This window comes from Cornus florida, unplaced genomic scaffold (genome assembly GCF_030987335.1).
Source record: "Cornus florida cultivar Cherokee Brave unplaced genomic scaffold, ASM3098733v1 CherokeeBrave_3.0.0_Hap2_Chr04, whole genome shotgun sequence".
Taxonomy (NCBI): domain Eukaryota; kingdom Viridiplantae; phylum Streptophyta; class Magnoliopsida; order Cornales; family Cornaceae; genus Cornus; species Cornus florida.
Genome location: NW_026775574.1, coordinates 106,892,018 through 106,920,010, shown reverse-complemented (window position 1 = coordinate 106,920,010; position 27,993 = coordinate 106,892,018). Strand labels below are relative to the sequence as shown.

At 37.6% G+C, this 27,993-nt stretch overlaps 2 protein-coding genes across 6 annotated transcripts in view; one reads left to right on the top strand and one right to left on the bottom strand.

The window, feature by feature from the left end:
- Nucleotides 1-6,044: 6,044 nt before the first annotated feature.
- On the top strand, nt 6,045-11,848 carry LOC132304556 (protein TIC 55, chloroplastic). Its single transcript, XM_059802305.1, has 3 exons — nt 6,045-6,680; nt 10,303-10,405; nt 10,522-11,848. The coding sequence occupies exons 1-3, from the start codon at nt 6,169-6,171 to the stop codon at nt 11,638-11,640; spliced, it is 1,734 nt and encodes a 577-aa protein (XP_059658288.1). The 5' UTR covers nt 6,045-6,168; the 3' UTR covers nt 11,641-11,848.
- A 3,632-nt stretch (nt 11,849-15,480) lies between these two features.
- Nucleotides 15,481-27,993, bottom strand: part of LOC132304555 (dynamin-related protein 3A-like) — a 45,181-nt gene continuing 32,668 nt past the window's right edge. The window contains exons 13-20 of one of the 5 annotated variants that reach the window (XM_059802298.1): nt 22,439-22,525; nt 22,217-22,300; nt 19,918-19,960; nt 18,135-18,280; nt 17,892-18,038; nt 17,675-17,727; nt 16,209-16,308; nt 15,481-16,067 (exon numbers count right to left, since the gene is read on the bottom strand). In XM_059802298.1, coding sequence (XP_059658281.1) covers nt 15,909-16,067; nt 16,209-16,308; nt 17,675-17,727; nt 17,892-18,038; nt 18,135-18,280; nt 19,918-19,960; nt 22,217-22,300; nt 22,439-22,525 — 819 coding nt within the window. In that variant the 3' untranslated portion in view covers nt 15,481-15,908. Of the gene's footprint in view, nt 16,068-16,199; nt 16,309-17,674; nt 17,728-17,891; nt 18,039-18,134; nt 18,281-19,917; nt 19,961-22,216; nt 22,301-22,438; nt 22,526-27,993 lie in introns of those variants that run through there. The other 4 variants (XM_059802301.1, XM_059802302.1, XM_059802303.1 and 1 more) reach the window with 4 other exon arrangements.

Below are 27,993 nucleotides of genomic sequence, written 5' to 3'. Positions count from 1 at the left end.
GTGAGCTCTTGGGGCAAGATATAGATTAAGATGTTTTGTAATGGTTTCAAGTTGTAAAGTTGTACCGGTTGTGACCACTATATATTAAAGCAATGACGTATTTGTAAGACTATATGTGAATTCAAAGATAGTTTTATTGGATAACGATGTGTGTTTCATGAGCAATTAAGCTCCAATGCATTGGCTTTGTTAATAGATCGGTGATAAAAAGGTTTTTAGTCATGCTACTCTAAAGGTTTTAATATGGTTGTTGGCGTTACGTAGTTGTTTCTCTGAATGGAAGCTGTAGATTATCGCTTGATTGGGTTCTTCTTTGGGCAGGATAAGACACGATGTCTTAGGAATCGTTGTCTAGCCCTAGTGTTTGGGAAGGAGGCATTGTTCTCTTTTGCACATGGATGTTAAATGTACAAGTTGTTTCATCTCCGTTTAGTTCCTCTTCCTTAACATAGCTTATGCAAGGTATCGATAAGTGCGTGTTCTATTCTGTTGTGGTAGAATGACTTGATCTTCCTTCTTCTTGTGTTGGTCTTGACAAGGACTTTGTCATCTGTGAGTTTTGTATCTCCACATAAGAGTTGTGTGTGTCAGCGTGCGAAAGAACTTTTTAGAGTTCCCTCTTTTGTTAGGATTCCGAGTGAAGGTTTGTTCTGGATCGTTCGACTTACCTCCACGGTCAGAGCTGAAGTCCTTGGTTTTGTGGGAATTGTTCTGAGAGGTTATGACCGATGCGATGTGAGACGTGACTTGTTTACCGATCTGTATGTTTTCTTAGGATCTTGGAACTAGCAGTGGCACCTAGTAGCTGTGATTTGACTCGTGTGTTGAGGATGGTTAGATCGTGTGTCTAGAGTACATAGAGATTGATGTGTGTGTGTAAGCTTAATGATTAGACCTGAGGACAAAAACGACGTCGGTGTTGAGGTCGGATGGACGATGGGAATGGCCTGGCCAACCATTTCTCTGAGTCAATCTTTCCTCAACATAATGTCGAATCAAAGGTAAACGATCATCGATTTTAATATGTTTAGTGACAGTCGGAGTACGGTGTTATGCATTGCGTACGTGTAGTAGTACAATCCCATTTTAGAATGAGTCTCGCTTGGGATTGATGGTAGTCTTTGTATGTGTTCAGATGACTTATCGTGGATGGTGGTGTACTCGGTATGGGACTAAGTGTCTAAGGAGTTTCAGTTGTTGGATCAGTTGATCCTTGACCTATGTTGATGGGTTGTTTTCCCGAGTACCTGATGGTACATTTGATAGGTCGGATGGTTCTCTTGATTTCAATTGTGGGTGTTCAGCTATGATGCAGTTATTGAAGGCAGTAGTTGTCAGAGATGGTTTTAAGAGTTTCGTTGGGATCGCAGGTTGAGCTCGCGTGTTGGCTCGTTGAGCGATTTTGTGACCACTGTTTTGTGGGCCTTAAGACGTTTTGCACGGATTGTGTGAGGCGCTGCTGGTTGGACCTACTGTATATGGAATCCAACAGCTTTCTGGTGGAATGTCTCGTGTGGATAGCGTTAGTGCAATTTTATTAATTGGGTTGATTTTGACCAGGGTTAAGTGTTTCCCTTGATCTCACGTGCGGAAGTAGATGGTTGAGTGTCGTGGTGACTTGGATTGAAGGATTCTTTTTGTGATACGTGTTGTCGTGTGGGTTGACTGAAGTCGTCATTTGTGGATTTAGTATCGACTAGTGGTATGTTATAGTTAGAAAGATGGCAATTCTAATGGTTCTCAGTGGTCAGGACTCAGTGGAGTCACGGAGTTGGTTGGGGGCTTGTGCCTCATGTGCATGCATGTGGCGGTAGAGAGTTTTGTTTGGCACTGCGATGTTTTTTTTTTCGTTCAGTTGGTTGTCATGGGAAAAAGGTCACATGTGACTGTGGTCACTGTTCAGTAGTGTTGCGAGTAACATGGAACGTGGAATTTTTCGTGTTGAGATTTTGAGGTATGACGTGTTGCGTAGGGTACTCGGAGACGTACTCCATTTTTGTATCATTTCGTCTTTCTCTTATAAGGTGGGTTGATTTCAGGGACGAAATCTTTTAAAGTTGGGAAGATTAAAATGTTACCGATTTTTCCTATTTTTTATTTTCTGGAATTTATTTGATTTTTCTAGATTATTTTAATCCTTACCTCATTTTGCGTGCCATGTGGGCCCCGATGGGCATTTTTGTCATTTTTTGAGCCGAGGGTTTTAGAAGTGTATTTTTAATCATTTTAAGTCAAGTAGAAATGACGATTTCATTTTTAGAATTTTTCAGAAGTCGGGACTTCTCTCGGTTTTCTCATCTTAAGGGAGGGGTGTCATCGGCATTTCACATGTGTATGTGTGTGCGTGTTTATATTCATGTATGTATGTTGTATTAGTGGTATTAAATGGAAGGTGATATTTTAGGGCATGGTTAAAGTTATAAAAAAGTTTAAGGGGCATTTTTGTCATTTTGACTTCATGGACCAACCTAGAGAATTCTAGAATCCAAGAGGGTAGCTTCATTTTGACCCATTCTTTTCTGCCCCTTCATTTTTCGACAAACATGATCTCTCTCTCTATTTTCTTTCTCTTTCTATATTACTCTCTTCCTTCTCTATAGAATTTCTTCATGCTAGAAGAATATTTGGTTTAAGCCGGAGTTGGCAAATTATAGATCATTACAAGGGTTACGTTTTGGTACCGATATTGCAAGCTTTTGGTGGGATTTGAGTTTGGAGCTTGGAGCTTGGGTTGCTATCTTGAGGTAGGGGAAGTCTAAACTACGAATTCCTATGGTTTTAGTAAGTTTCCTATGTGTTCTTTACATGTAAATATGATGATATATGCTAATTGTGTAAAGCATGACATTGTTACATGATGAGATGTTAAAGCATGAATTTTGTGGTTAATTTCATGTTTTAGATATCATAATGTGATGATTTTGATATACATTTTGTGAGTGATATTTTGATAAGTAATTGTATGATTTTTCATATACTTGTCATGGGGGATGGGTTTGAGAAATAGAAAATATGATGTGGGAAAGTTGGATGGAATATAGGATGTGGCGTAAATGAGTTAATGGTTGTGAAGGTTTTGGTGAGGTTTGGGTTAGAAAGGAAGAAGGGGGTATTTGCATTTCATGCGTGATGAAATGGTTTGCGAATTTGTGAAATTCATGTACGATGTTATGGCTTGTATTCCCATGATCTCTTTTCATGATCTCCTCTTCTTTGGTTCTGGCTCACGAGATTTTTAAGAATGTACTTTAGGCTTTTTCTATTGAGCTGTTGAGCTCACCCTATTATCATTAACACTTTTCAGGAATTTGGAGACGAGCTAGTAAATGATGTGCATCCATGGACATTGATGTAGTTAGAAATTCGTTTCATTTTATTTATATTAAAGCTATGTAAATTTTGGTCATGGAGGCTTCATTGTTGTATTTAATTCTTTAGAAATTGATATTTCGATGAAAATGTTTATAATGTAAAGGAACATGTATTTATTGAAACTTCTCAAGTATTTGGATTCATGTAAGGCCTTAAGGCCATATTTTGAAGTAAAATGAGACTATGTAATTATTTCATGATGAATGGGTTATGAAGTTATATTCCGACCAATTATAAATACCTTTCAACTGTATTATGTCATGTTCTATTGCCATGAATTTAGAATTTGATCACATAATAGATCCAGCATAGGTTTGGTTCATAACGAGCACAGTTGGAGATCATTCTAGAGAGTTCCATGGTGAGAGGCCTTGTTTCGGCCAGCTGAACCCCACTTTCAGAACGACCAACCATACAGGTCAGAATGACTGACCATGCCTGTCAGATCGACCGACCAGGTAGGTCAGCCGAACGATTATGCCTGTCAGACCGACCGACCCTTCCTCACTGACTTGCACATTTGACCCTCTTTGTAAGGTTGTGTCTTAGAGCATTTTGGATAATGGATTGACTTGTCTGACAGTTATGGACACAGGAAATGGAAGGTATGACTTAGTTGACCTCGGGTTCAGGTAAGGACCCAGTTAACGGTTTAGACCCACGGGTTCGGGTCGTTACAAAAATCCAAAGAGGCTGGTGTGGATTCTCTTAAAAGAGCGATCGGGTTTAGCATTCCTCTTTTAAAATAATAATTGTAAAATAAATATTCTCCGTGCATCGTTTTTCTGTCATCCCCTCAACCATACATCACTTTGTGGTTTTTTTTAGCAATTTTGACTAAAATTTCCTTGTTAGCAAAATATTGTGGCCCAATAATTGCACAAAGCCAACAAGCAATCACTTTCTCTCTCGTGCCTTGAATAATTTTTTTATGGGCAAATTATACAAAGCACCCCTCAAGTTTTCATCTAGTGCATGTGAATAGAAGGTGATAGGATATATTGGTCAATTACCCCTATTGTTTTATTGACCTTACACAATGATCTCCATTTGTGAGTTCTGCGTAAAATCAGTTTGGGTAAAAAAAAATTGGACAAAACTAACCTTTTTGTTTTCAGAAGACCAAATTGTCCATTCATGTTAACTAAATTACGCCTTCACCAAGACAAAAGTACCCTTCACGAATAAAGGCAAAAGGTTCATTAAGGATGTGCCACATGAATAGGATGCAAGCCCTGATGAGTTAGTGGTAAAGTTCTGTTTCACCACTGTCATCACCGATTCACCGTATTTGGATCTCTGTTTCTCTGCGGTTTTACTGTTTCAGTCGCTAGAGAAACAGAGTTCTCTCCGTTTCATCACCGATTCACCGGATCTTTATTACTAAATCGCCAGAGTTCTCTCTGTTTCTCCATACCACCGACCACCAACCGCCGACAACGAGACCCATTAATGTTTCGACTTCGGTTGTTCCTCCTCTTGATCCGTCACTGATGACTCTCTCTCTCAGACCTCCTCTTCCACTCTTGATCTGCCACTAAGTCCTACAAAGACATACATATATATATATATATATATATAACCAATCTCTCTATGTCAACATCATTCCGACAACGTCTGTGAAGAAGATGAGGTAAGTTTTTTTTTTTTTTTCATGATTTTTGGCCGGAATTGTTCTGGGATTGCTGGGGAAGAAGAAGTTAATTTTCAATGGGCAGTTTGGGATTCAAAATACCATGTAGAGTAGATTTTCATGATTTTGTCATTTATCCTCAGTAAATACATTTTTTTGGAAAGATTCGTTTGGACTCCATGAATTTGTCAATAAGAGAGGAAAGAAAGAGAAATATATGTATATATGTGTATGATTGTGTTCTTGTGTGTGTATAGATGCATATAAAAATAAGAGAAGAAAGACATAAAGAGGAGGGGCAAACACGTAACTTACACTTACAAACTTCCTTTCATATTCTTTTTTTAAAGGAGCCGTTTTGTACACCATGTGGGTAAATTTATTTATATCTTCTAAGGTTAACTAGTGAACTTGGACCTTCCTGATATATAGTGCCTATTTCAATATTAGTGTACAAGATAAAAATCTCAAGGGTCCTTTATGTAATTTCCCCTTTATTTATTCTCTCGAATTAATCTCTCTCCCCCTTCCCTTCCCCTTCCACCATCAACAGTTTGAAGATGGCCTTATTACAACCATTTCTCTCTGATGCTTGCCTCTCTAATTATAAGACAAAGACCCTCCTCCATTTCTCACATGCATACATCATCACTATTCCAAAAACAACATCAACAACAATTAAGAATAGAACACTACTTGTGAGTGCTCATTGTATAAGAAGAAAAAAAAATATAGCGGCAAGGAAAAAGTCAAAAAATATATATATTAAAAAACCAAAAGTTATTTACGTGATTCTTAATAAAATTAAAGTGATATTTTTAAATAGTCAAAATTCGAAAGAACTGGAGTAAATATTCTTAGAACGCTCTCTTTTAAAATAATAATTGTAAAAGAAATAATCTCCATGCATCGTTTTTCTGTCATCCCCTCAACCATACATCACCATGTGGTTTTTTTCCGCAATTTTGACTAATATTTCCTTGTAAGCAAAATATTGTGGCCACAATAAGTGCACAAAGCCAACAAGCAATCTCTCTCTCTCTCTCTCTCTCTCTCTCTCTCTCTCTCATGCCTTGAATAATTTATTTATTCTCCCGATGAATTAATTTCTCTCCCCTTCCCCTTCCCCTTCCACTTCCATTTCCACCGTCATCAGTTTGAAGATGGCATTATTACAACCATTTCTCTCTGATGCTTGTCTCTCTAATTCTAAGACTAAGACCCTCCTCCATTTCTCACATCCATACCTCATCACTAGTCCAAAAACAACAACAACAACAACATCATCATCATTAGCAACAATTAGGAATAGAACACTACTTGTGTCTCTACAACAACAACAACAACCCTTTATTAGGACTTATCATCATCAAGTAAAGAAACAATTGATGAAAAATTGTCATGCTGTTGCAGAGAATATTGGTGGTGGGTTGTCAGTTGACGAAGATGAAGGTAGTAGTGTTCTTGTGGGTCCATCTAGTGAAGAAGAAGAGGTGAGGGGTGAAGATAAGGTTGTGGCGGACTATGATTGGACTGAAGAATGGTATCCACTCTATCTCACCAACAATGTCCCTGAAGATGCTCCTTTGGGCCTCACTGTCTTTCACAAGCAGCTTGTATTGTATCGTGACGGCAACGGCCAGTTTCGCTGCTATGAAGATCGTTGTCCCCATAGGTAACACAGCGAGTCCAGATACATACATACATAGATGATCTTAATTGGTTTTAATTATTAGTGTTTTTTTCATTGTTGAGTAAGAGTTTTTTTTTTTTTTTTTTTTTTTTAATATAAAATCCAAATTGAATTTTGTGTATGGCTAGCTTCCGATTGGATGCATATTTTGTTTTGACTGTCATACCATCTAGAAAATATAGAATTGGTTTTAATTAATTGTGAATCCTAAAGCACAGTAGCTTCAATTCAATTAATTTAGGCTCTGTCTGCTTGTGCCCTAGCTTGTGAAATATAGTTTATTTAGAACTGGAATTGTCTGACTACAAATAATTGTATCTGAAGTACTCATATTATTTGTTTAAAGTTAATGGCATAATTTAATTTGGAAACTTGAAATTGATTATAAATTCTAAAAGCATTGTTTGGCAGCGCTAGTTGGGGGAGAGGGGAGGGAACTGGGGAAGGGGGTTTTCTGTGCTGTGGTTCTCTATATCTTTTATGGCTTCACAATAATAAAATAATGAATAAGCCAACAACTATTACTAGAAGTGAGACACTGTTTAAGAAAATAAATAAAAAAACAAACAAACAAACTCCTCCCCTTACATTGCTGTCCTACTCAGTTGCTAATATTCATCTTGTTGGGGCAGCGGAAACACGCGAACAATGAGGATCCGATAAAAGCCAACAAAGCAATCACACACAAACACAAGATATAAATGGTTCGGCCAAAACCGGCCTACGTCCATGGATGAGAAGAGATTCCACTATGATTCGTAGAGATATTAGTACACCACCAATCCACGAGTCTATTTCCTCACTCATACTACCTCTACCCATCAACTCTCTCATTAGACTACATCTCTCTCAATCTCATAAGTACCTATTTATAGAGTTTCAAACCCAATTCTTTATTAGACAGGAATTACAATTTCTTAGAGGCCAAGACTTGTCAAACAAGAAATTATGAAACAGAATACAATTCTAAAATAGAAACATAATTAGAATAGGAATTTGTGTCTCAAATTCCAACAATCTCTACCTTGGCTCAAATTCCATCCAGCAAATCGCTTCCACAGCATTGATGAGGACAATTCTTTTGTAGCTTCAATATTGATGATCCTCCTGCAAAATTCCGATTGTCCACACTCTACGCTGCTCGATTAGTCAAACTTCCAAGGCTCCACCTTGACTACTCGAACTCCATGCTATGTAACCAAGTCGATTGACTCCACCTACAACTGAAGCCCTTTACATCATATGTTGAGACTTATTGTGTTTTCTGAATCTTCTTCACCTTTGGCTTGGATACCAATTTGTTGGGCAGCGGAAGCACGCGAACAATGAGGATCCAATAAAAGCCAACAAAGCAATCACACACAAACACAAGATATACATGGTTTAACCAAAACCATCCTACGTCCATGGATGAGAATAGATTCCATATGATTCATAGAGATATTAGTACCAATACCACCAATCCACCCGTCACCGGTATTTTCCTACTCTACCAACCCGCATACTACCTCTACCCATCAACTCCCTCATGAGACTACATTTTTCTAAATCTCATAATTCTCAACCCACAACATATGTACCTATTTATAGAGTTCGAAACCCAATTCCTTGTTAGACAAAGATTACAATTTCTTAGAGGTCAAAACTTGTCAAACAAGAAATTACCAAATGTAATACAACTCTAAAATAGAAATATAATTAGAATAGGAATTTGAGACGAGACACAAATTCCAACAAATCTCCATCTTAAATTGCAGATAATAAAAAAACCACTATGACTTACTATAATTTTTTAGGTCTTCAGAGGAAATATTAAATTTTCATAAGCTTGCATATCAACTCAGTTTTGTCTTGTATACTAAATTAATAAAATTTATGAAGTGGCTTCATTTTCAAAAAGAGAGACAGAGGTAGTAATGGTCAATAAAGGACTGTAGTTCAAAAGTAGGAGATGAAGAATGATGGGAGACCACACTTGAAACTTTTGCTGACAACTCACCATACAGAAGCTTCATTAGATTATATCAAGATCAGTTAAATTCAAGGACTAATCAATCAGAGGTGTCCTCAGTAAGTTGCACCTTTCACCACAAAACCAGCCTGTCTGTTAGTTTAGGGTGAGTGAATGTCAATTAGAAGCGGTTCATGGGAAAGACAGATTTTTTTTTGCTTCTCTTAGTTTCTTGCCTTTCAAGCAAACAAAACTAAATTGCAAGGATGAAGTCTGACATTGAAGTCTGGTGTGCAATAATCATTTTATGGGAGGTGTTAGATTTTGCAGGGGTTTCCTTATACCTGAAGCCTAGTGTTCTCTGGATTATAGCATTTGAGATTCATTTTCATGTTCCTTTCTTTTGTTTGTTTGTTGGTAGGTTCTGCTCCTATCTTTTTTAGTTCTCTTTGAATGTACAGCAAGGTATGCCCTTGATTCATGCTCTTGTACATTATTTTCTTTTTCGTATAAAATCTACAACTTCATTTAGGGGGGAAAAATGTGAGGATGCAGCCTGACATTGTTCGGACAGCACATACTATTCATTGGAGTAAAAAGTCTGATATTTGCTTTAGCCTCTCACCTTGAATCTGTTCATAAACCTTGAAATTTTCCAATGTATTATGATTACTCAATTCACTTAATTTAAGACTTTAAATTAATCTCGATGATAAATAAAACAAAGAATGCCAATAAATCTTGCAGAACTTTATGCTATAAAACAATTGGTTTTGTAATCCCATTTCACACATTCTTTTTCCTTTTCCTTCTCTAGAAAATGCAAGTCAATTTATGCTATATTATTACGTAAACCATGCTGTATATATACTGGTTTGTAAACTAATGGTCATACAGTGGTGCAAAACAATTGGCTTGGGGTAATATAAAGGTTGTGTAAAATATAGCCATTGGTTTGCATATGAACTAATGAACTATGTAAGTCGAGTTATTTGAATGACTGTTACATAATGGTTATGTACGTTAAATTACAAATGATTGGTTTGTATGCTAATGGTTATATGAACTAATGGTTAAATAGTGAGTTCTTTGTGTTCCTTTGTTTTTTATAACCACCGAAAGTGTCATGATTAAGGTAGCGGTGTCACATTGGATAGTTGTTGGTTTGTAAACTCCAATTTATGCTATGCTATATTACCATAAGGAAACTTAATTTTCTCCTGTAATATATGTTTATAGTAACCCTAACACAGTAGGTGGGGGTAATTTTTTCCCCATGAATGTCAGGAGGGTACTTTGTTATGTAAACAATTAAATTATCATATTCATCAACATTTGGAGTTTTGAACTGGCACATTAATAAACAATTTGCACATAAATATAATTGGAATGAATTTTTTTCGTAACTATTCCATCTACTGTGATTTGAACTCAGAAAATTTTGCTCAAACTGCAAGAACCTTGAAAATTTTCATGCTAAAGACTTCATATATTCAATTTTAAGACAACTTAAACAATATGGTCTGGAAACCACTTCTCTGCTGAGATAACTATATGACTATGAATTCAAGCATATGAACTATTGGATAGTGTGGCTGTAGTGTTCACATAAATGGAGCAGCTTTTGAAATTTTCAACCCCCTTACCATTTAGGTTAGCAAAACTCTCTGAAGGCCAGTTGGTGGATGGAAGGCTGGAATGCCTGTACCATGGTTGGCAATTTGAAGGTGAGGGAAAGTGTGTAAGGATACCCCAGGTTCGTCTTCAACCACCTTGTTCTTGTGATTCTTTTCTTTTTGCAATTGTTGACGTATTCATATTTTCAGTAAGGATGATATTGATTAATTTCTTTCCCAATTATATTCTCCGCAGTTGCCATCGGATGCTAAAATTCCTCGGTCAGCTTGTGTTAAAACATATGAAGTGAGAGACTCCCAAGGAGTTGTATGGGTATGGATGTCGCACAAGACCCCCCCAAATCCAAACAAACTGCCTTGGTTTGAAAACTTTGCCAGGCCAGGGTTCCAAGATGTTTCTACAACCCATGAACTTCCTTATGACCACTCAATTCTTCTTGAGAATCTTATGGACCCAGCGCACATCCCCATCTCGCATGATAGAACCGATTGGACTGCAAAAAGGGAAGATGCCCAACCACTATTATTTAAAGTCACTGAAAGGACAGACCGGGGATTTGCTGGTTGGTGGGGCAGAGAAAAAGATCAATCCATGCCAAACTTCTTACGATTTGAAGCACCATGTGTTCTACAGAATAACCGTGAACTTGTTGACAAGAATGGGAAGAAAGACTACTTTACAGGCCTCTTCCTTTGTAGACCATCCGGACAAGGAAAATCCATGCTTATAGTGAGGTTTGGAGGTACAAAAAGATCCCCCTTAGCGAAAGTGTTTCCAAAATGGTACTTCCATCAGAATGCAAGTAAGGTTTTTGAGCAAGATATGGGTTTTCTCTCATCCCAAAACGAAGTTTTATTGAAAGAAAAAGTTCCCTTAAAGGAGTTGTACCTTAATATAAGGTCCTCGGATACTTGGGTAGCCGAATACAGGAAGTGGATGGACAAAGTCGGGCATGGGATGCCCTATCATTTCGGGCACAGCACCATTTCACTGCCTAAAGAGGCTGCTGTTTTAGAACATGCACCGGCTGGTTTAGTGGCCAACATTTCAGCTTCTTCGCCGGCCAAGGGAGGAATCGGAACAATGCATGCACCAAATCTTGCCAACAGATATTTCAGGCATGTAATCCATTGCAAGGGATGCAGAACTGTTGTTAAAGCTTTTCAAGCATGGAAAACAGCCCTTTCTGCTGTCACTCTTGTATCCGCTGCATTGGCAATTCTAGTGTCTGGAAGGCAGTGGAAGGCCCTTCTTTTGGTTTCAACCACCTTATGCTTGGCAGGAATATATGTGTGCTCAACTGCAATTGCAATGAATACAACAAACTTCGTAAGGATTCACAGAAGATTGTGAAACAAAAAGAAAAGGAAAATTGTATGAAAAAAAAGGGGGAGGGGGAGAATTTAGAAAAAGAGAACATTTTATGGTTTGTTGTGTTATTACTTTAAGGTAGAAAGAATCGTAGAATTATGGATACGTTTATGCTAAATCATTCAGCTTTTCCAATGTAGCTCATGTTATTGAAAATCATTTTAATGGTTCTGATTTTTTACACACTTCAGACTAGCGTCATTTGCCAATTCATAAATCATGTGAAAGTAGTCCTGCGAATATTTGAATAATAATCGTTCACATGGAACATTTCCTCTCTTCACCCTTCAAAGTTCTCATTTGAATATTTGGTACTATCAACCCCAAAGGGTTGCCTAGTTGGGAAAGATTTGAGCCCTAGTATCTTATGAAATATCATGTCTTATGATGGATTCCTGTTAATTACAAATAATTTCTTAGAAGGGGTGGGGTGTGTGAGTACCAATTAGGACTATATATATTGTTACCCAAGAGCCAAAAACTCAGTTTGTTATGAGGCACATATAAGGGTCCTAAAGTCCGTTACCAAGTCATAGTAATAAAGGCTTTATAAATGAGTAATTAAGTTTTAAGCCTTAGACTATACTTTCTAGAGACGAAAATAGATCATATGATTAATATACATGGTCCTAGCATTTCTAGCTCAAGTGTTGAGTTCTTTCAAAACTTATGCAAGTTTGAACTAACTCATGCTTTTGCAATGACTTCATATGTCAAATATATATGATGAAATTCAGTCTATTACTAATGGATATAGGAACTCGTGAATGATAATGATGATATGCATGATCCTATAGAAATTAACTTCAAATGGATTCATAAATACTTTGACATTAAATCCTAAACACTCACCATCCAATCTACCCATTTTTTCATGCTTTGTCCATAATCGTATATGCTTTGAGGTATTCTTGCTTTCTTCCTTTCTTTGAGTTGCTTGTTTGTTCATTATTGTACAAGCTATCTTTGGATGGACTACGCATTTTGTTCCCTGCAACTTCAAGTCTTCTTTGTATCCATTACTTTCCTTGATGTGATCTTGAATAATGGAATACTTAGAATGATCTTTATTGCTTAATTGAGGTCATTTTTTGAAAACATTAGTCCTTAAACACCATTAATGGTTTGTAATCATCAAAACAACTAGATTGTCCTTATATGAAATCTTTGATGTCAACATATATATATATATATATATATATATATATTTGCTATTAGCCAACGGCCACTCCGCCTAGGCTCGCACCCAGAGTTTTAAATATTATCCTTTTTAAATAAAATAAAAAATGTAATAAAATAATAAAAATGAACCTATTAAATCTTCAAAAAAAAAAAAAAAAAAGTCATGATTAGATGTTCGAGTCCAGAGATGAGTTAAATTTTACTGTTGAAGTTTCTTCAAATGCTTCAATTTTATTTTTATTGTTATTGTGTTTTTCTTCTTATTATTATTATTTATTTTATTTTATTTTTTGATGTTTGGCCACCCAAGAAACCCACAACATGAGAGTAGAATATTATATAATTTGTATTGCTAATTAACCAATGAGTTTGTTATGGTTGAGATAACATTCTTTTAACCCAAAAACAAAACAGGAAAGCAGTTTACATTTCTGCTATCAGGAATGGAATGGAATGGTCGTTCTCATTTTATTGTTTGATTGCAAATATGAAATCTATAAGAATTGACTAATGTAAAATTTAGAAAATAATGAGTTTCAAATTGAATTCTCCAAAATATCCTTGTTAGTGACAAATAATTTTAATTGACAAAATAGCATTCTTCCATAATTTTTTTTTTAAAAGAAATGGTGGCGATGGTTGATGGTGGTGTAGGTAGAAAGCATTACTGGTCTAAGTGGTGGTGTTGGAAGGTGGTGGTGGCGAAAGGCAGCAGGGTGTTGGTAAAAAGTAGTGGTAGCGGTGGTGGCGGTGGTGGTAATGGTGGAAGGCATCAATGGTGTAGGTGATGATGGTGGAAGGCAGTAACGGTGGCAATGGTGTGGTGGTGGTGGAAGACGACAGTGATGTAGGTGGTGGTGGAAGGTAATGGAGGTGACAGTGGTGGTGGAAGGTAATGGAGGTGACGGTGGTGGTGGTGGTGGTGGTGGTGGTGGTGGTGGTGGTAGAATACCGCAATGGGTGTGGCGATGGTGGAAGACGGCAATGGATGTGGCGGTGGCGGATGTCTGTAGCGATGGAGGTGGAGGTGGCAGCAGCGTTGGTGGAAGGTGGTGGTGGTGATGGAAGTTGGTGGCGGTAGTGGTAGAGGTGAAGGTGGCGGCGGCAGTGGTAGAGGTGAAGGTGGCGGCGGCGGCAGTGGAAGGTGGTAATGGTGATGAAAGTCAGTGGTGGTGGCGGCAGTGGTGGTGATAGAAGTTGGTCGCGGTAGAGGTGGAGGTGGCGGTAGCAGTGGTGGCGGAAAGTGGTAGAAGTTGATGGCGATGACGGTCAGGGGTGGAGCCAGAAACTTTCGATTAGGGGCGAAGTAGTAATATAAAATTAAATTTTAAATAAAAGAAAATAATTGTAACAAATTTTTTTTAGTGCATTTTTAATGTACATTTTTTTAGAGCATCTCTATAAATAATACAAGAAAAATAAAAAGAGATAAATGAAGTTGTCAATTGTCCACCATTCTTTGTTGCAGCAAAGAATTGCAACACCTTTTTTTATTATTAGATTTGAAAATTTAAAAGCAATATTAAAGACTTTGAAAGGATTACAAGTAAATCCGTAGCAAACCAACTTCAATTACCATAGATAGGTAACTACAAATGAAAATTTTGGAGGGTCAACATTAATTTTTCTATTCCCTGGTGGCGGTGGTGGCGGCAATGGCGGCGACTGCGGCGGTGGTGGTGATATGGAAGTCGGTGGAGGTGGTGGCAGCGATGGTGAAGGAAGTTGGTGGTGGTGGCGGTAGAGGTGGAGGTGGCGGTGGTGATGGAAGTCAGTGGTGGAAGTTTGGTTGCGGTAGCAGTGGAGGTGGAGGCGGTGTGATGGGGGTGTAAGGCAAGTACGGTGGCGGCAATGATGGTGGTGGAAGTGGTGGAAGGTGGCAGTGGTGGTGGAAGGTCGCATGGTGGTGAAGGCAGTAGTGGTGGTGGTAATGGTGGCAGTGGTGGCAATGATGGTGGTGGAAGGCGTTGGAAGTAGTAGCGGTGGAAGGCGACGGTGGTGGTAGCCACAGTGGAGGTGGCAGTGGCAATGGCTAAAGGCAGTGGAGGTGGCGGCGGTGTGTTGGTTGAAGGTGGCAACAATGGTGGCGGTGGCGGTGATGGTGAAAGTCAATGGTGGTTGGGGTGGAAGGTGTTGATGGTGGCTTTCAGACTTGGAGCACGAGGGGTTTTGGGAGCTTGCTTTTTTAAAAAAACAAATACTTGGGAATGCAATGGGTCATTCCACAGGTTTAGTTGTGAAATAGATTTTCATTCCAATGCAATGAGTATTCTCATTTTAAATTGCATACCAAATAAAGGAATGGTTGGAGACATTCAATTCCACAACAACAAACGTTACATTAGGAGAATCACATTAAAAGAAGAGTTGATCATCTCATGAATTTGTCCTTGAGCCTTGACTCATCCCCATGGAGACCAGCCACCCTCTCAGATTTTTCCTGTGCCATCTAATGCCAGAATGATCAGTGCCCCTCCATTTCAGATCAGTCGAGCCAAAGGTCTTGTCAAGGAAGGAAAAATAAAAAAATAACAAAAAGACAGGCAAACATCTCATGGTTTCAATGCTAATCCGAATTATCAAGAATATTATCAATCAGACGGACAATTTATGCTCACGAAGCTTTAATGAACATAGTAGTGACAATCAATCAATTCTTGCTCTGAAATCATTGAAAAATCATACACATCTGCACAATTGCAAGGCTGCCAAAAATCGAGGGGTGTCCTTGCATATTTATTATCTATATATACAGAGAAAAAATATATACAAAAAAACTTGTAAAAAATAACACCGGAACCGAGCACCTGTCAAATGCAACATGTTTGCTACCCTTCACCTTTGCCCATAAGATTAAAGAAGAAGAAAACCTCAAGCTCATATGAGTAATACAAATTCCAGTGGAAAAACCTTCCAAACACTAGCTGTGCTCTGGAATTTAAAGCACTATAAAACCATATTATTGGGGATACATCTCAAGGATTCTTCTATAATTAAGAAAATACACAACATCAAGGCCCACCACCTGACTAAAAAACCATGAGTAATGACTGATGTCTCGAACAAAATTATCTCATAACTCTATCATTGGTGAATGATGAATGTGACCTGTTCTCACCATTCAATGCTGAGTGGAGAGGGTCGGGGATCCTCGGCAATCCAGTGGTAATATCAGTACCCAGGCTTGGACTTCCAGAAGAAACATCAGCTTCAACACCATCAAGTGTCTGTAACAAACAACAAAGATTTCATATTTCTGTATTAAATTAAAATATTTTTAAATAGGGAGCATATGTTTCTATGGTACCATACGCATACTAATGTTAACGAATGAATGCTTCTGACCTGCCTAAAAGTTTTCAACTAACCTGGACAGCTTGTTGCAGTACATGGAACATTTCATGGGTCCGTTTCCTTTTCATGGCAACCTCATCCTGCTCCTTCAACATCTCTTGGAAAAGGTTCTCTCTGCATGAACACCGAAGAACAAATGCTAGTAAGTGTTCAACCATGAAGTTAATGCAGCGCGCAGAGGACTTTACTGTCAGTCCAATTTTACTTATTGTTGTGTGGGGAGAGGGAGGGGGAGGAGGATTGTGCTTTACTTAGAATAGTTTCCATAGAAACAGCCATACTATATGGTTCCAGAAAATTACTGTATCTTTACCTAACAACCAAATAAATACCACAGCAAAACTCTACGATTCAGGACATCAGACTCATCCCAGCCAGTTCAATTTGAGTAATTCTGATTAGTAAGGTGATATGAAAATAAGACTTCAAATGAACCAAGTCAAGCTGAATACCTATGCCTGCTTGATCTAGGCTCAACTTGAGTCCGTTAAAATTTTGTCCTAAGAAGATGGAGCTCCACTCAGTCAGAACAGCCAGGAAAAAAATATAAATTGAGCATCACGACTATGTAACCTTTGCACCATGCAGATGTGGGTATTTGACCATATTTCAGACAAAAAGGAATTTAACCTAAAACACTTCTGGCCTACTGCAAATTGGACTCCCTAATGAAGGGAGAAGGTCCTTTTAGTAGTCAAATTAAGCATATTATATGAACAACTGTTAGATGGGGTAGTGTTCACGACTTCCTCATACATTCAGTCTTTTATCATGAAAATAAAATTTTCCATTAGCAGATTACTTCTGGCAAGTGATAAAATTCAAAATGATCACCATTCATGAGCCATCAACCCAGCATAGTGTTGCTTGACGTCAACACCTATCTAGCTTTATTTGTGAAACAGACAAGTAAGCTTGCGGGCTGAGCATAAGCTTCCAGGTCCATTTACAACTCTCTCTGGAAACTAGTCTAAATGGTGGCTGTAACAACATTTGAACTTTCTAGATATTGCAATCACTTAATGACAATATTAACTCAGTCTTCTGCAAACTTCCGCACCCCACACGTTTGAAAGACACCTCATCTCAACAAAGCCTTTTCCCAACTACTTGGGGTAGGTCACATGAATCTTATTTTTCCATTTTGCTCTATCTGATTATATAGATGTACATTATTAACTCAAAATTGAAGACACAACTTTATGGTTAAACCAAACACATTAAGCATAATTTATCACATTCTATCTTGGAACAAAACAAATTGACATATTCCAATAATATAGCAAAATCAAACTCTAGGGTTTCCATATAGAGTAGATTTCCATAAACTAATTAAAACACCCAACAATATACTATAGAATTTTAGGAAATTCAAGAAATATTTACAATGAATTTATTTAATTTTTTTTCTTGCTGGAAAGGGGGGAAAAAAAGTTAATTTCCAGCTTTACCTATATGCCTACATACATTTGCTACATACCTGTACAGTTTTTGTATAAAGGTGCTAAGGAGGTCCCTTTTCGTATGATTGACCTGGAGTAAATTAAAAGTAACCCATCATTGAGAGGAACAGAACCAGCATGTAAATAATGGAAGGAGAAAAAAGCACAAAAAATAAATCTAAGACTAGTTAGGACGTGCACCTCCTGAATATAAGATTCAAATGACTGAAGAGAATGAACAGTCAATTAACATACCAGAAAGTGCATTATAGCCTTTGGAACCAAGTCTTGAACATTCTTTCTGACAATGTCATAGTAAGATCTCAAGAGCAATTTGGTTACCAATATTTCCACTGCTTCTTGCTCTGTTTTTGCTTCTTGTGGCCTTAAGGTGTAAGGAGGCTAAAATAACCGCCAAAACACACACACAAACGGAAGATTTGAATCAGTAATAGAGAAGACAAACCATAACTTAGATATGAAGAATAATACAATTACCTCTCTCAATTGGATCATAGAAGGGATCTGCTCAATATCATGAATAGTTTCTAAAAGAGATCTGTTAGCTGAACTTTCTCCAGATGATGATGCTCGAGCACCAAATATAGATGGGATACCCCATGTCCGCGTGGATGAATTACCTGCTAAATGTCAAGCACCAAAGAATGCTCATGTAAAATATTGGTTTATGTGGAGTGATAATCTCTCTCTCTAGGGCATGCGCGCGCTTTGTTTTAGTTGTGTGAAAGGGGATGCAATGGGTCAAAGATCCAAATCATATTTTATTTTCTCTTATTTTATTGCTAACACCAAATATAAAATCATTCCTACAAATACAGGGGAAATCCATGTCTGCCAAAAAAAAAAACATAGAGAGTGGAGAGAGGGCACGAAAAAAAGAAAAAAAAAAAAAAAAAGGCCCTTTCGAAGAAATATTAATCTAGACACTACTTTCTTTTTGGAAGGGTAGTTTTTAATCATATTGTCTAGGCAATCAGGGTTCCCCCTTGAAAGTTTTGAATTTTTTTGATATACTTTAATTAAGCATTTTCTAGATATTATCATTCTGGATATATAATCATAATAATTCTATATGTTGTACTGATAGAGTAAATTTTTTTTTTTATTTTCCTTCCAAGAGTGACCAAATCTATATGAGATTAGTGTGAATGACCAATCTTTCAATTTATACATGTTTGCTTAGTGTGTACCTAAAAGTGAGAACAACAAGTTAGCCATGTATATTCATAAATTTGTCATCATACAAAAGAAGGAACTTGCAGTCATCTCTATCTTCGTAGACTAACACCTACAAAATTCGCCTTTTAGATGCCATGCCTTTTATCATATTGTTATGCTCAGACACACAGAAGATCAGTTTTTTGCTTAAAATTTTAGGTAGCCTCACATTCTTATGTCTTAGGGTATTGAGGGAGGAATACTTATCAAGAAATAGTTTTTATGTAAATCATGTTTGAATATGAACACCTAGAATGCAAAGTAATGCAGCAGCCAGAACGAGAAAAATGCTATGTCAGGTTGAAACTATAAATAAAAAGATAAAGATGAAAAAGAGAGAAAAAGGACATAAATGAATCTTATATCATAGTTTTATTTCTCAATCTTACAACTCAACTCGTATACAGAGTCAGACAGATTCTTCCTCACCAAAGATGAGAAAATGGTCACATTTTTCCCTTGGTTACATTGTATTATTTGAAACTACACTCCATCAAATACCACCCTCCTCTCACCCCGCCAAGCCCCAACAAGTAGTGAATATGGCGTTGAAGCTACTTAAAGTAATCAAGAGTGACACAAGTTCCCGTGAACATGACAAGAACTCCACAAAAGTAAGTGGACTCAAATAGGCGTCAGGAACCAGCCCAGAGCCACAAAACCATCCCAAAAAACTGATTTATGCTGGGCCCTTTGTGAAATATGTTAGCTTTGTACAATGTTACACGTAATCAGATTTTGTGGTATGCTAAACAAGAATGTGACAATGTGCACCAACTCAACAGTCAACGCCACTATAGAGACTCATGTTGTTGCAACAATCAACAGATTGAAAATTTATCCATATCAGTTTAATAAGGCCTCATTATGATCTTCTTCTTTTTTTTTTTTTCTTTTTTTTCCGTACTTTTTTCTACCATAAAACTTCAGCCCCAAGTTTTTTTCCGTGCCCGAACAGTTAATAATAATAATTCATGATGCTTTTACTTGAAAGTGAACAAAAAAGTATAAACGAAAAGTTTGCCATGAAACAAGAGTTTACCAGCTGACACAGGTCTCTCATTATTTGACTGAGGACGAGTACCCTGCCACAGACAAAGGATGCAATAAATAAAATAAGCCACTTGAAAGGTAAATGATCAATGAAAGTATTCCAAATTCATAGTAAGATGTCAATACACAAGCATGTTCACTTCACTTCCAATAAATAGCCTAAGCTAAATACTATCCAGCTCTTAGTCATGCATGTCTTCAGGCTGTATTTAGCCACGTAGATAACATCAGGCATTTTTACTACATATTTGGTATTAAATAGACAAGGTAAAACAATTACAAACAATAAATTATTGCAATGCATGCTGAGGCAACCACAGAAGAAATCAGGTACTCCTGTGTTCATTTCAATATTCTGCTCAAGAGTCAATGCTGGAAATAGTATATAATAACAGAATCCAATAAGACAAAAAGTGTGTATATAGCTTCTTTTTGCAATGAAAATGATAGCATGATACGTTCAGAGTTCGCAGCACTGAGCATTTGGAAAAAAAAATGGAGAATGACGGTTAGCAAAATGTAGGTTAAAGGTTTAACGATTTACTCAAGTGCAGTCCAGTTATACCTGATCTTACTAATACAAATAATAGATATAAGATAAATTTTAAAAAGAACGATCCCGACAATGTTGACGAACAATTAAATTGAATGTCAAGTGGTACGTAAAATGGAAAAAACAGATGGATAAAAATTCAAAAAAAGCCATAAAGGCTGAGACTATTAGATCATAAATCGGGCTGAACTAAACCAGGCTTAGTTGTTGATGCTCAGCCCAAATTAGAAATCATGAGCTCAACTGTGCCCATTTCTAGATCATCCTTCAGCCTCAGCTCAGCCATTTTACAGGAAGAGCTACAGCCTTGGGTCTGGTTGACAAAACTCTATTCTCATCCCTACGGAGTTCAATTCACAATCTCGCAGTGTTATTAAAGGCCCAAGGCGCAAGGCGCTAGAGGTCCTTTGGAGCCTAGGCGCGAGACGCAGGGCGAGGCACGCGCCTAAGTGAAGTGAGGCGCACAATTGAAATTTAAACTAAACATTCATATCTCATAAGTCATATCAATATTCTAAAAACTAATATCAAATATAAAAAAGTAAATACATCAACTAAACAAGCATCCAACAACCATAAAACAAAGCACAAATTTGTTTTCTTGAAAGGCAAAGCAGAATTTGTTTTTTTGAATGGCAAAACAGAGCCAAAAAGAAATAAATCTGTCAAAAAAAAAAAAGGCTAACAAGAAAAGAAAAGAAAAAACAGAGCCAAAAAAAAAGACGCAGAGACGGAAGAAGTAGATGAAGAGAGAGAAGTAGACGAGAAGAGAGAGACAGTGTTAAAGAAAAAAAGGAGAAAAAACCGAGCCCCACCAAAAAAAAAAAAAAAAAGACTAAGAGAGGAGAACTAGACGAAGATAGAGATGTAAACAAAGCTAAGAAGAGAGGAGTGGAGAAGAAGAGAGAGAGAAGTAGAGGAGAAGAAGAGGAAAGACTGACGTGGCTTCGTCGTTCATCTCTGCAACTAGGGCTTCGTCGTTCGTCTCACGTCTAACTCTTTCTCTGTTTGGTTGACGCTTTGACTCTTGGGCTTTCTTATTTGTTTATTCTTTTGAACAAAAGTTTCTTCTCTCGAACGCTTGGGCTTTCTTATTTGTTTATTAAGTTGCCAAAAGTACCATTTTTGGCTTAAGAAATAGAATAATCATAGTTTTTTTTATAAAAAACAGCGACCGGACGAGATGCAACCAAGGCGCGCCTAGTAAACATCAGTGAGCCTGGGATGACAACAGGCGCTAGACCTGAGCCTCGAGCCCAGGCGTGCCTTTAACAACGCTGCAATCTCATGAATGAACCTTACAAGTTAAACCAGCTGCTCAAACACTAATAAAGTAAATTAGGCTGTGGAGTCGCCTTCCACTTTTTTCAACCAGGCATGGAATAGTTCAAAGGCCCATATAGGGACCTGTACCAAATGCAAGACACATTAGGTATCTTGGCATGGGGGTTCTGCCCCACCAAGATCTAAATATCACCTTATTAAAAATATGGCTTCCTAATAAGAGAAGCACCTTAATCTTGAAGCATTTTAGGAATTTTAATGTTATTAGTTTGTATTCTTGTAGTGCTGGTTTTTTTTTTTTTTTTCGTTTCTTATTCTTTTCAATACAGCTTTCTTGATTACATCGGGTAAATTTGGTCAATTCTTTTCGTTTTTTGTTAATTATAGATATTTGACAACATTCTCTGTCATTCTAAAAACAAATATATATATATATATATATATATAATACCTGGTTCACGACTGAGTTAGCCACAACCGCTCGATATCTCTGCCCCACCTCTAACATGGGTACCCTTTCAACATTATTACCATCCTAAATCATATAAAAGGGAGGGAAAAGAAGAAGAAGAGGAAGAAATTGAGCCCCGTGATGCTTGAGTAAAGAACAGAATCAAAATATAATCTCAGTTTAAAACTTTACATTCAATTCCACCAAAGTGGTGGCAAATACCTGTGATGATCTGATTTGCTGCATAGCAAGTTCCACAGCTCTGTTTCCACCAAGAAAATTTGGATTTGAAGAATTAATATAGTCCATCTGAAAGAGAAAGTAACCATTTGATAAGCAGAAAAGTAATTAACATCTGAGTAAATGTTATCTACTGATAGCAGAGAGTAGTTCATAACCATTTGTTCCTCAATACTTGAATAAAATTTCAAATACAAATTATACAATAACTAAACAAAATAACAACTTTAAGCAACTCAGTCATAAAATGCATAGTAGCTTTAGGGACAGTCAAGTACAATAGTACAGAAGAAAAATAGTAACAATTAGTATAAATAAAATTAATAAGGTTTTGCTGCATTAACTAAGGGATATTGCCGAATGACAGAATAAAGGAATCTATAGAATCAATCCTTTATTTTAATGTGAAATAGGTGACAAGTAGCAAATTGCTAGAGGCACTGCAACTGAAATAAAAATAAAATCTTCAAGTACCAGAACAAGCACCCACAGCCTAGATACTACTTCTTTTAGGTTCATGCTATTTCATGTTGCACCAAATAAGATGTCTCAAAATAAATAGCCAGTCAACTATGCACTCTTGTAACATGCCCTCATAAAACTTGCAATTAGAAGAGCACCTTTTTAAGCCAAAAAAATCTGCCCCATTTTGTGATGAGTCTCAGAGAAACTTAGAGAGGTAGCCCTGCTCTAAACGTTTGTCATAAATTCATAATGCGACCAAGTAAATCTTAACAACACCATCTCGTCCCATGCCTATCCAATATAATTTTTTATTTTTTTTGATAAGTAAGATTTTATTAAAAACGCTCAAAAGGGGAGCGGAACCCAAGGAAACACAAGGGCCGCAAGGCGCCTTAAACCTTCAAAGAGGCCAAAAATACAATAATCTCCTCAATAGATCTATAATCTCTCCCTGAAACCCAACAAAAAAGAGTGCAAATAATAGAGAACTTAAGCGTAGAAATAGATTTCATTTTTCCATCAAAATATCTCCTATTTCGCTCGAGCCAAATGCACCACCAAATACAAAGAGACATAGCCCTCCAAGCCTCCTGGATGGGAACCCCAACAGAGACACCTCACCAAGCCTCAATCAACCCTCTAGAGGAGCAAGGCATAACCTAATGGACCCCAAATAATCCAAGCATCAAATCCCAACAGTCTCTGGCCATGCTGCAATGCAAAAGAAGGTGGTCAACTATCTCCTCATCACACAAGCACATATAATAATGATTGACCACCACCTAATTCCTCCTCCTCAAATTATCCTGGGTTAAAATCTTGCCCAGGATGGAAGTCCAAGTGAAAAAGGCTACCTAAGGGGGGCCTTAGATCGACAAATAGACTTCCAAGGGAAAGGGCCTCCAGAATCAACCGAAAGGCATTTAAAAAAGGACCTAACCTCGAAACGACCCTGAGAGTTAGGAACCCAAAGCCAACAATCCGAATCCCTAACTGTGATCACCTGGCGATACAGAACTTCCAAAAAAACGAGTAACATCCTCAATCTCCCAGTCCTGAAAGTGCCTCCTAAACTGAACATCCCAAGTCAGTCTCCCGTTATCAAGGCGATAACAGTTAACCACCATGTCCTGTATGTGAGAAGCGATCCTACAGAGCTGTGGGAAAGCGAGAGCAAGAGGAAGCTCCCCTCACCAGAGATGCTCCCAAAATCTGATCCTCCTACCATCCTTGATCCGAAAGTGAACATGCTTGCAAAAATCATCCCACCCCCTCCGAATGAAAGTCCATATCCCCCATAGTTGTTAAAGGCTCAAGGCGCACAAAAGCGCAAATGTCTCCTGGAGCCTGAGGCGCAAGGCGAGGCGCGCGCCTGACTGAAGCAAAGCGCACGTTGAAAAAAAATAAAAAAAAATAAAAATCCACCCAATAAAGTATTAAAGATGCAATAGTATATAAAAATGTAAAAGTCAACTAAATGAATTACTTAAGTTAAATATTCAACATAAAGATGCCAAAACCAAGTAAATCAAGTACTTGAGTTCAACAGTGAATAATCAAACATATTAACATAAACATTCTTTCAATAATAGAACCTAATTATATGAAAATAATATAACAGTACATCTTACATGAATAATTATTTCATTTTAACAAAATTATTTCATTTTAACAGTAAATGAGCTATTTACAATTTGAGATTGTCTTCTATAATTTAGAGTACACTTCACTAATTATTTAATTTTAACAAAATTAGATAAAAATGCATTTTCTCAAACCAATAACATATTAGAATGGAACAAATGCAGGCTACAGCTGTTCACACAATTTACACATATAAAACAGGATCGCTGATCACACAAATAAATAAAACAGGATCACACAAATAAATAAAAAAATAGTGAGAGCAATACATTGTACTAATCTAATCCAAGCAGGTAAATATAAAGTACCTCACACAGAGAAATAAAAACAATAAAAAGAAGAAAAAAACTTGAGAAAAAAATAAATAAATAAATAAACAATCTGCCAGACTCCACTCAAATAAATAAAAAAAATAAAAAGAAGAAGAAAAATAAAAAAACAATCTGCCAAACTCCACTCAAATAAATAAAAAAAATAAAAAGAAGAAGAAAAAGAAGAATAAAACTTGAGAAAAATACAATAAAATAAAATAAATAAATAAAAAGAAGAAGAAAAATAAAAATAAAAATTCTGCCAGACTCCACTCTCAAGAGAGCCGAGACTCGAGAGAAGAAGAAAAGAAGAGAGAGAAGAAGAAGAAGAAAAGAAGGAAAAAAAAAATCCGAGAAGAGAAGGAGGAGAGAAGAAGAAGAGAAGAAGGAAAGAAGAAGAAGAGAAAAAGAAGAAGAGAGAGAAGAACTTACCTGATCCGACGCATATCCGAGAGATTCGATGCTTTTTGGTGCCTTCGCTGCCTCTGTCTTCTACTCTTCTACTCTTCTTTCCTTTGCTTTTTTATGTTTTTTATGTAGGCTTTTGTATTATATAAACTAATAAAATATCAGAATAGAAATAATAATAATAATAATAAACAAAAAGAACTTTTTAAACAAACAATAAAAAAAATATAAAAAAAAAAAAAAGTAAAAAACAACTTTTTACCTTAGGCGCGCCTTTCCAACGCCTGTAGCCCGGTACCTTGGTCGGAAAGGCGCATGTCTTTATTAAGAGAGTCGCCTTAAGTGCATAGAGGCGACAACATGGCATCTGGAGGCGCCTTGCGCCTCCGGCGCCTTTAACAACTATGATATCCCCACCCCCCTAAGACCACGAATCTCAGCAGAGCGCCACCCACCACTACTCTCTCCAAACTTGCTTGCAATAACTCTCCTCCAAAGCCAATTCCTCTCAATCCCAAACCTCCATAATCATTTTCCAAGGAGAGCCTTATTGAAAAGTAACAACCTCTTTAACCCTAAACCTCCACACCGAATCGGACGGCACACATGCTCCCACCGAACCAGATGATACTTGAACTCCTCTCCTTCCCCCCCCCCCCCCCCCAAAAAAAGAAAGTTGCGCTGCAATCTTTCAATTCTCTCAGCCACTGAAGAAGAAGGAATCTGAAAAAGAGAAAAGAAATAAGTGGGAAGGCTAGAAAAGATGCTCTTAATCAGAGTAACTCGACCCCCCTTTGAGAGGTACTGCTTTTTCCAACCCGCTAGCATCCTCTCAAATCTATCCACAACTGGATCCCAACTCCCTCCACATCTCGAAGGGGTTCCCAAAGGCAACCCTAAATAAGAAATGGGAAAAGAGCCAGTGCGACATCCAAGAATCTGAGCAAACATCTCAATCTCAGGGACATCCCCAACAGGCACAAGGACGCTATTACCAACATTCACCTTAAGACCAGAGACACCTTGGAACCAAATCAAGACGCATCTCAAATATCTCAACTGGGACGCATTAGCATCACAAAGCACTAAAGTATCATCCGCAAACATCTAGTGGAAAATCTCCAGTTGGTTAGCAACATCCCTGCCCACCTAAAAGCCTCTCAAAAAACCCAACTCCACAGCCTTCTTTAGCAATCTGCTAAAAGCCTCCATCGCAAAAAAGAGCAAGAATGAAGAAAGCGGATCCTCTTATCTCAAGCCCCTCGAAGAAGAGAAAAAACATGTCGGAGCTCCATTCACAATGACAGAGAATCAAGCATTAGAGATACAGAAAAGAATCCATCTCCTCCAACGCCCGCCAAAACACATCCTCTCAAATAAGTAGAGGAGGAAGCTCCAAGTAACATGATCATACGCCTTCTCAATATCCAGCTTACATAAAACACCCGGAAACCCACAACTCAAACGGAAGTCCACACATTCACTAACAATAAGAACTGAATCCAGAATCTGACGACCTCCCACAAAGGCATTCTGAGAATCAGAAATGACGCCATCCATAACCTTCCTCAACCTAGAGGCTAAGACTTTCGCAATCACCTTGAAAAAACAGCCTACCAAACTGATAGGGCGAAAATCCCTAACATCCATCGCTTCACCCTTCTTCGGAATAAGAGCAAGAAAAGTGGCATTCAAGCTCTTCTCAAAAGAACCCTGAACACGGAAGGCGTGAAAAGAGCCCATCACCTCCTCACGGACCACCTCCCAGCACTCCAAAAGCAACTATACATTTAAAAAATAAAAATAGAAACAGTATCCTCTAGCCCTTTCATCACATCAACAACCTTACTTTAAAAGCAACTCATTGTCCTATTTGTCTGGAATGGGAAAAATAATAATTCCTTTGCCATCCCCACCGGATTTCCCCACACCAAAGAGACAAAGATTCCCTAGAGAGCATGAACTGAAATACTAATTGTAGTCCAGCACCAAAGGTGAGATGACCTTCCAGCAAGAGTAAATAAGCAATCACCCCACCCCACCATGTTCTATGCTATACATCAATTTTACTAGAAGTGCCCTAAATATTATACAAATTTGTCATCCCTTTCTGTGCAAACAACCCTTAGGGCTAGGCCCTCCCTATCAGACATTTACTACTGAAGGAATCGGATTGGTCAAACCTATAATATGGAATAGTTATGGATAAGAGTGCTATGAAGGAGTCGAACAATACTTATCTCTCTCTCTCTCTCTCTCTCTCTCTCTCTCTCTCTCATCCATGCAAAATGTCGTGGCAGCCTATGAAGGAGTCGACCAATACTTATCTCTCTCTCTCTCTCGTCCATGAAAAATGTCGTGGCAGCCACAGTCACCAGACTTAATTGCTGTCATCTGCTTGTGGTCATCAATGTACGACTTTGCAAGTTCTTGCTTTGGTACAAACGAGCACATAAGGATGCAGAAATGCTGTAAAAACAATTAAAATGTTCTGTTAGCATATATGATACCACGATTTATGGTATGACTTACCAAAATAGCAGAAATTTGACTATGCATATGTTAGCATATATGATAGCCACTATTTATGGAATGACTTACCATAATAGCAAAGATTTGACTATGCTTTAGAATAAGTTGTGATTTGATTTAGATTTGATTTAGTTTCTTTTCTTGTAATAAGAGCATGTGCTCATTTTATCTATAAAT

Bases quoted from the DNA above. Each gene is read 5' to 3' on its own strand.
- LOC132304556 (XM_059802305.1), top strand. From the start codon at position 6,169: ATGGCATTATTACAACCATTTCTCTCTGATGCTTGTCTCTCTAATTCT. The intron at 6,681-10,302 runs GTAACACAGCGA...CTTACCATTTAG, and splicing joins GAAGATCGTTGTCCCCATAG to GTTAGCAAAACTCTCTGAAG. The intron at 10,406-10,521 runs GTTCGTCTTCAA...TATTCTCCGCAG, and splicing joins AGTGTGTAAGGATACCCCAG to TTGCCATCGGATGCTAAAAT.